A 9,465-nucleotide genomic window follows, 5' to 3' on the forward strand; every position below is an offset into this window, starting at 1 on the left:
GCAACCTTCGGGTGGCATCGTTGTGGCACTGCAGGAGGCCCAGGATGGACATGTCGTCTAAGGAATGGGAGGGGGAGTTGAAATGGTTCGCGACTGGGAGGTGCAGTTGTTTAGTGAGAACCGAGCATAGGTGTTACCAACCATGTTGGCTTTCCCCTGATTAATTGAAAATTTTCAATGTGTTCTGTTACCCCATCCTTGATTATAGACGCTAACAATTTCTGCGCCACAGATGTTAGGTTAATGCATCTGACAATCCCTGGTTTTCCTCTTTATTCTTCTTAAAAAATAGACTGCCGTGTGCAGTTTTCCAATGCAGGGAATAACTGTTGTATCTGGAGATTTCTGAAAGTCTACATTGTGCTTCCCTATTTCCTTTCACACCCTCGATGAAAACTGTCAGCACTTGGGGATTTGCCACTTTCGAATTGCATTAATTTCTTCATTATCGGTGTTTTACTTACATTAATTTTTTTCAGTTCCTGTTCCTGATCCACTATAAATTTCCTTATTCTGTCAAACTACCCTTTTCTACTGTAAATACTTAGATAAAGTAACTATTCCACATGATCTCCAATTTCAGTCCTTAATGGGTCAACATCGCTTCTGACCACCCGCCTGCCTTTTATGTAACTATAAAATTTCTTCTTTTTGATGTCTCTGGCAAATTTCCTTTCATAATCCCTTTCATCAGCTCTTATAAGCTGCTTTATGGCCCTTTGCTGGTCTTTGTATCTTTCTCATTCAGCAGGATCTGTGCTGCTATTTGTATTTTCATGCTGTCCCTTATCTCTTTAATTGTCAAAGGCTTTTTTTCTGTGAAGAGGACATTTTCAGAAAATTCTGAAGAAGGGTCCAGACCTGAAATGTCAGCACCTCTGATGCTGCTTGGCCTGCTGTGTTCATCCAGCTCTACACCTTGTTATCATCAATACTACTGTTGACTTTGCTACGCGATTGACTAATTTCTGTGTTTGTGTGATCTAACACTTCAGAGCTGCTCCTGGGTGGTTCTCTGCACTACACCTATTAGTTTTAGATACTTTACTGTCCTTCAGTTCCATCCATGCAGTCTCCATTGAATGCCTTCCCCTCATTATACCCTTCCTCACCATTGAAGTAATTTTGTTTCTAATCAGTAAGGCTATTTCATTCCTTCTGCTATTCTCCTTATCGGTCCTGTAAACTTTGTAGCCGAGTATATTTAGTTCTTAATCCTGACCATCCTGCAGCCATGCCTCAGTAATGGTTGCTCTAAAGACTTTTCACTTTCCTTTATTTTTCATTGTGGACTGAAATGGGAAAAATGACTGTTTTAAAAGCCAAGGATAGCTGAAGGAATGTTGCTCTTTAAAAGGAGGCAACCTGACACTGACCGTGTGTTCAGGCACTGCAGATAAGATTTGTAGAAGAGCTGAAGCTAAGGACTGAATGGAGAATTAACCAGCAACAAGTAGCTGATTGGTCTATGTGCTAGTGACTGGTTAACGATGACAAAGGCTGGCCAACAAAAATGTGATTGGTTTCCAGGGATTTGAACAGATTGTGGGCATGAATATTTGAGTCAAATGCCATTGGATCTCTGCAAGAACAGGAGCTTGTAGATTTACAGAATCCCTACAGTGCAGAAAGAGGCTATTTGGCCTATCTGGTCTGCACCAACCCCCTAAAGAGTATCCCATTCCACTCTATTCCTGTAACTGCACATTTCCCATGGCCAATCCGCTTAACATAGATGGTGAGAGGAAACTGGAGCACCCAGAGAAAACCCACACAGACAAAGGGAGAATGTGCAAACTCCACATAGATAGTAACCTGAGGTTGGAATTGAGCCCAGATCCCCAGTGCTGTGAGGCAGCAGTGCTAACCACTGAACCATTGTGCCACCAAACTGTCTTCTTTCTCTGCAATAAAAATTGCCTCAAGTCTGAAGCAAATCCATTTCTGTTTCCCACAACAGTTACTCTAAGCTGTGACTGTTGACCTGCAAGTCAGAGCCTCTCTAAGTGTGAACCAGTCACCCTCTACCTTCTACAAGCAAATGCGAATACCCAGAGAGGGAGATCATGCAGCAGCAAGTGTTGAGAAGCCATAAGGACCATCTCAGTGACCCCTGTGGACAGGGACCATTGAACTGCCTTCCCAGTCATTCACTCTGCCCTGTGACACCCATTTTTTTTCTGTATGGGAGAGTTTATTAGGGGGTTACTCATACAGCTGTATGTTGGTGGTTCATAATGTTTATCATAGCTTGTGGGGATATTAACCTAACATTTGCTGGGTTAGCCAAAAGGAAGTTCAATCCAGTTGAATGAACTGAAAAACTTATGAAGCCTGGCAGTGACCTCATGATTCAAAAGGTTGCTGTTTTTAAAGTGCTTCTGTGTTAGGCTTAGTTTAAAGTATTGTAACTCAGCAGTAATGGACTGAACTATTGCAGTAACTCTGGAAAAGGTGAAGGTTTTGATGAAAACGGACAGAGTGGATCAGAAGTAACCACATGGAGTATTTATCAGTTAAATCTGTGATTGTCCTGGGCCAGGTAATGGAACCTACAAGCAGGTACAGCTAGCGAACATGTGAGGGAGTTATTCTGGTCAACATCCGCACGCCCTTAACATCTGCAGCAGGGTAATGACCACTGTCAACTTGAAGTCTGTCATGAGTGATGGTCACCACAAGAATTGGACTGACTCTTCCTCCCTCTCACGTACTGCCACCCTGTCTCTCTCTCTCTCACACACACACAGCCCTCTCTCCAGAACTATACAGTTCTGGAGCTCTGTTACACACTTTCCCAGCTACGGTACTCCAGCCTGCCTGTCCCCACTTGCCCCGTGTGTCTCTGATCGTTTTCTTCAGGGATTTTTGACCGAAACCCGGGCCTCGCTGAACAAACCGGAACCGACAGAGACAGAGTCAGGAATCAACCTGCAGTTACTCACATCCAGACCAACCGGTACCACCAGCTGGTCCCTGGCCCCGAGACCAAGCTGCTGCCCTGGGCTGAGAAGCATGCTGCTCTGTCCGAGAGGGAGATCGTTCTGATTCCAGTCCTGAATGCTGCACATCTCCATCAGCGCCATCTCCGCGCCTCACTTCCTCAGCTCCAGCTCCGAAAGTGCAACCGAAAGTAACTTCAGATCCAAGACAGCGCCAGCACCACCCAGAATGGATCACAGTTGATCACGCCGGGACGGGGTATGGGGGCGGATTTGGGGTTGGGTAACAGCGGGACAGGGATCACAGCAGGACAAGGGGGTGGTCACAGATCACATTGGCACAGAGGATCACAGCAGAATAGGTGGATCACATGCGATCACATCAGGACAGAGGATCAAACAGGGTCAAAGCATCACAGCGGTACAGGACGGGGGTGGTGGTCACAGAGTATCCCACTGGCACGGGGGATCACAGAGACCACAGTGGGGCAGGGGGAATCACAGAGGATCACACAGCAACAGAGGATCACAGCGATCATTGGCAGTCAGTGGTTCACCACAGATTACATTGGGACAGCAGGTCACACAGGAACAGAACGATCACAACAGATCACACCAGGACAGGAGGGTCACAGCTGGATGGGGATCACAGAGAATCATATAGGAATAGAGGATCACAGCAGGACAGGGGGCTCAGAGTGGATCACACAAGGACAGGCGTTCACAGCAGATCACTAGTTCACAGCAGATCATACCAGGACATGTCACACCAGGTCACACCAGAGCAGTGAATCAAGCCAGATTACGCCAGCACAAAGAGACTAACGCTGGAACAAAGAGGGTCAGAGGGATCACGTCAGATCATGGCAGGATCATGCTGGAATAGGGGCATCACACTAGGACAGGGCATCACACTGGAAAAATGAGGATAGCACAGATCATGTTGGATAAGGGATCACACCAGGACAGAGGAATCAAATTGGGATGGGGTGGGGGGAGGTGAATGAGGGGGGTCAGATTGGGATTAGGGGATCCTATTGGGATTGGGGGAGAGTGAGGGTGTCAGATTGGGATTGGGGGGAATGAGGGAATCATGTTGGGATTGGAGGAAGGAGGGTGTCAGATTGGGGTTGGAGGAATAAAGGGGTCAGATTGGGATTGGGGAAATGAGGGGGTCAAATTGGGATTGGGGGAATGAGGATGTCAAATTGGGATTGGGAGAGTGAGGGCGTCAGATTGGGGTTGGGCAGAATGAGGGGGTCAGATTGGGATTTGGAGGGAATTGGGGGCGGGATTTGAGGGAATAAGGGGTAAGATTGGGATTCGGAGGGAATGAGGGGGTCAGATTGGCATTGAGGGAATGAGGGGGTCAAATTGGAATTGGGGGAATGAGGAGGTCAGATTGGGATTTGGAGGGAATTAAGGGGTGGGATTTGAGGGAATGAGGGGTAAGATTGGGATTCGGAGGGAATGAGGGTGTCAGATTGGCATTGAGGGAATGAGGGGGTCAAATTGGGATTGAGGGAATGAGGGGGTCAAATTGGGTTTGGGGGAATGAGGGGGTCAGATTGGGATTAGGAGGGAATGAGGTGGTCAGATTGGCATTGGGGAAATGAGGGGTGGGATTGGGAGAATCAGGGATGAGATTGGGGGAATGAGGGGTGAGATTGGGATTCGGGGGATGAGATGGTAAGATTGGAATTGAGGGAATGAGGCATTGAGATTGGGACTGGGGAAATGAGGGGTAAGATTGGGAGAATGAGGGATGAGATTGGGGGAATGAGGAGTGAGATTGGGATCGGCAGGAATGAGGGAGTCAGATTGGGATAAGGGAGAATGAAGGGTTCAGATTGGTTTTGGGTGAGTGAGGGGTCAGATTGGGGTTGGGCAGAATGAAGGGATCAGATTGGGATTTGGAGGGAATGAGGGGGCAGGATTTAAGGGAATGAGGGGTGAGATTGGGATGGGGAGAATGAGGGGTTCAGAATGGGTGTGGGGGGAATTAAGGAGTCAGACTGGGATGGGGGTAGGGTGAGAGGGTCATGGAGGTCTGAGAGGGTCTGAATGTGATGATGTTATGATAGTTTTCACTGCCAGCAGCTTTGGCTCCAATTTCCCTCAGCGCTGAGTATTTGACCTGGAATTCTGGGCACATTCCCCTCGCCCTTCCCAGACAGTCCTGGTCTAAACTAACACAGCCCAATGATCAAAAATCAGGAAAATACTTCCCAAAAGTCCTATTGCTTCCAAAGAGAAGGAATTGTCTAACATCGAACGCTGAGCAGTCTCTGTTTTTAAATAACAGTGATGCACTAAGACCCAATGGGAACTCAGTGCTTGTGCTACATCAGTAATCTCTGGGGAAAGTCTCTCCCTTGCAGGTTCCATTCAGTTTAGAGTCATAGAGATGTACAGTATGTCCAGTCAGGCACTCAGGCAGTTTACAAAGATTGCATAACCATCCAGGCATCCAGCTTTGCTAAACAATAGTGTGATTGCAGAATAAGTTCAAATTTCACAAAAATTAACATTAATAATTTTGTCATATTTTCCTGATTTCCATCAAGTGTATGTTCTTATTGTTCAGTGCATTTCTTACAAATACTCCTGGAGAACGACAGGTGCATGAACATAGCCAATGCAGCACAGGAACAGGCCATTCAGCCCACGATGTTGTGCTGAACATGATTCCAAACTAAACTAATCCCTTCTGCCTGCCCTTGGTCCATATCCCTCCATTCTTTGCATATTCATGTGCTTATCTAAAAGTCCCTTAAGTGCCTCAACCACCATCCCCGGCAGTGTGTTCCTGACTCCTACCACTCTCTGTGTAAAAAACTTGCCGCTCACTTCTCCTTTGAACTTTCCACCTCTCACTTTAAATGCATGCCCCCTAGTATTGATATCAGGTGAATTGAATCAAATTGGCTGCAGTTGATATTTGTGATGCTGGGGCCCCGTGGAGGAGGCTGAGATGGATCATCCACAGGGCACTTCTGGCCAAAGATGCTTGCCAATGCTCAACCCATGTTTGGAAATGATGCCATGTGATTTTAAGGGGATGAGAGCCAATGCTGAGGACAATTTCCTCCCGCTGGATAACACTGTGCTGAGACTGGATGGTGAGTGTCTTGGAGGGGAACTTTCAGGGAATGGTGCTCCCATGTATCTGCTCTCCTTCTCCTGCATGATGGAAATGGTCATGGGTTTTGAAGATAACCTTGGTGAGTTACTGAAGTGTAGACACAAACTGCAGGTGTGTTTGAACCATTGTATTGTACAGGTTTAAGGTAACAACCTTCAGCAATCTCTCCAGCTCTTTATAAAACCCAGCAGCCTGTATGTTTCTTAACTACCCTGTCAACTTGTCTCACTACCTTCAATGATTTCTGCTTACATAGTCCCAGATATTCCCCGTAGATTTAGAAATGACAGGGTTCTTATTGTTTCTGTATTTCCCCTCTCCCACTGTCAGTCATACACTGGCCCCCTGTAAGTGCTGCCCATGTTTGAAAGACACAAAATGGTCAACAAGAGATAAACAAAATTAAACCCCTGCTCCAGCTTTAATGAAACATAACATTACATTTGAACAGGGCTACTCCAAGGTGATCAGAAAGCCATACACAAACTGGCACCCCAGACAGTTTGTAAGGGGATGTCTAAGGATATACTCAAGTTTATTAAAATAAGACAAATGATTGATTCCAACCTCATTAATGAAAGGATGTTGTCCCATTAGGTGAACAGCGCTAATTAGAACAAGGGGTGTAAATCTCTGTCCATGAACTAGTCAGCCTAACTCATTTAGCAGCTACGAAAATAACAGCTAAAGTTATTTTGTAGGAATTAGTTGTTTCTTTATTATTCACAATATTAAGAAATAGGTTCCAGTTAAAGATTCTTCAGATAATTATAGGGATAGATTTCAACATAAGTACAAATACACGTATAACCAAAGTACAATAGAAGCATTAGGGGAAAAACATTTAAACCTCGATGTGAAAGTTAATTAGCCTTAGGAACCACTTTCCTTGTCTCTAAAAAGGTGCTTGGCACGTCCTGAGCGAAATAGATTGTTCGCAACTTATTAGTTAAAAGGTGCTAACAGTAGAAGTAGCTGTAAATCTTTACATATAACTAACTGTAAAATAGAAATTAATACTACGAATCTTAAGGCAGTTAGTTAGAAAACCAACTGTCTTTTGTATTTTTTTTATATATAGTTGGGACAGTGGAAAATATGAAAGGAATAACAGAATTTGATAGAGATAGCACATGGATTACAATGAATAACAGAATTCAAGCAGCCCTGAGAGATAAGCAAGTCTGGGACAGGTCTGAAGGAGTATAACCAGGAATTTTGGAGTGTGAATTAATAGGTTGCATAGAAAGATCCCAAGACCTGGCGACTACAATGTCTGTTAAACACCATGAAATCATGGAAGCACAGGGCTGTTCATAGGAGTGCCCATCATTGACTCGGTGGGTCACAGGATTGGATGTATAGAATAAGGGAAAGTGACCATGCTGTATGTGATTATTGTAAGACAAAATGTATAAAAATGTCATCTTTCACTGTAAGAATCAGAGTGTGCCATTGATCTCTCTTCCAATCTGAGCCATAGATTAAGGGAACAATTGGGTTCTCGCATCGAGGCCAGATTCGGAGAAGATCTTTGGCCCTCTCCCTGCGTTAACCGATTGTTGCATGAATAAAGTCTGTCACTGTCTGAATCCTGCCTGCCTACTGAGGCTTTGTCCCTGGTCAGAGGGGATTATGCTCCTATAGTCCCCTTCCCCCAGCATTAGGTATCAGAGTAGCCCACAAACCAACAACCACCCTGCGACAGCTAATGACAAATGTAAAGGATCCTATACCCACAAACAATAACACTAACGTAATATACAAAATACCATGCAAGGACTGTAAGAAACGCTACATAGGCCAAACTGGAAGAAAATTGACAATAAGGATATATGGACACCAACTAGCCACCAAGAGACACGACCAATTCTCACTGGTCTCAATACGCACGGATAAAGAAGTACACAAATGTGACTGCGACAACACATCCATAATCGCACAAGCCACACAGAGATATACCAGGGAATTCCTGGAGGCCTGGTATTCCAACTGTAACTCCATCAACAAACATATTGAATTAGACCCCGTGTACAAACCACTGAAAAACAGAACCAGAAGTAATACCAACCAACCCAGCAAACCAAGACATATAAATAACAAGCAGGACAGAACATCGATGCTTCACTGGAGGAGCACAGACGATGTTACCTAGCAGGGCGATGAAACGTTTGCAACCAAATACACCAGCTCGGTGAGCATGTCTGCAACCTCATCCACAAACTGAGCCACAAATCTTCTCGAAACTTTAAACTAGTGATTGTCCCTGAGAGGGCACTATCTAGCCCCCTCTCTCCTCATTCCCCTAATTGGTTTCTCTCTGGGCTGCCCTATAAAGCTGAGTGTGTCAGAGTGAGTGTGTGCTGTTCAGACTGTGAGGGAGGGGACAGTGAGTGTGTCAGGGTGAATGTGCACTGCTCACACTGAGGGAAGGAACGGTGACTGTGTGTGTCATGGTGAGTGTGAGGTGCTGACACTGTGAGGGAGGGTCAGGGACAGACAAGGGAGGCTCCCCTCTGAGTACACCCGTAGCTGCTTGGAGATGAGGAGTGACAGTGTCTGGAGTGGGGCCAGGGGTTGTTTACTGATTGAGAGTAGTGTTACTGTCTGCAAGCTAAACCCGTTTGAAATGGAAACCTGCCTGGGCAAAGAGACAAAATGGGTGCCAGAGAGTAGGGTTTGACAATGTTGGGAGTCAGTGCAGAGGGCTGCAGAATACCTGTTTGAAAGACAAGGAGCTGGGGAGGAACACCTTTCAGGTGTAAATCCTGCTCTCCCCTTCAGATTGCAGTGTGGGCTCTTTAACTGTTTTGGACTTTACCCCTGCCACACTCCCTTTGGCATTGCATCAATAATGCTTCACCACTCAGATCTCTGCCCTCTTTCTCCTTCATGCATGCATCCAAACAATAAGTCTTGGCCAGCAAGTTGACAGCAGTAGCATTACCAGGCAAGCCTGATCTTGCCCCCCTGAGCACCTCACACCTCTGTCTTACGATGAGCTAAACTGGAACACAAAACCAGATCCTGGGAGCTGTCCCATCCTGAGATTGGGACACAGAGAGTGACAATAAGATCATCAGAAAGAAGAGGCCACACAGCCCTTCAAGCTTGCCCTATCTTTCTGTAACATCATGGCTGATTGTACCCATGTTATATGAGAACAACAAGGAGCTGTTTAAACAGAAAGGGACGCCCACTGAATGTGGATTTGGGGAAGAATTATTTCTCCCAGATGCACATCACAAACATACTGTGACTGAGATCACATTTTTAGACTTTAAGTTGTCATGAACTCTCTGAGAGTGAGGGGCATGGTGGGGTAATCTGTGAGAGTTGGGGGGTGTTCTGTGAGAATTGGGGGGTGTGATCTGTGAG

At 45.6% G+C, this 9,465-nt stretch overlaps 1 protein-coding gene across 2 annotated transcripts in view; it reads right to left on the minus strand.

Moving 5' to 3' along the window:
- Positions 1–3,281, minus strand: part of LOC109939102 (proteasome subunit beta type-8-like) — a 62,413-nt gene extending 59,132 nt beyond the window's left edge. Inside the window, exon 1 of one of the 2 annotated variants that reach the window (XM_020537394.2) lies at positions 2,946–3,248. In XM_020537394.2, coding sequence (XP_020392983.2) covers positions 2,946–3,086 — 141 coding nt within the window. In that variant the 5' untranslated portion in view covers positions 3,087–3,248. Of the gene's footprint in view, positions 1–2,945 lie in introns of both variants that reach the window. The other variant, XM_020537395.2, reaches the window with a different exon arrangement.
- Between the last annotated feature and the right edge of the window lie 6,184 nt (positions 3,282–9,465).

The sequence above is a fragment of the Rhincodon typus genome, chromosome 35, assembly GCF_021869965.1.
Source record: "Rhincodon typus isolate 14 chromosome 35, sRhiTyp1.1, whole genome shotgun sequence".
NCBI lineage: Eukaryota > Metazoa > Chordata > Chondrichthyes > Orectolobiformes > Rhincodontidae > Rhincodon > Rhincodon typus.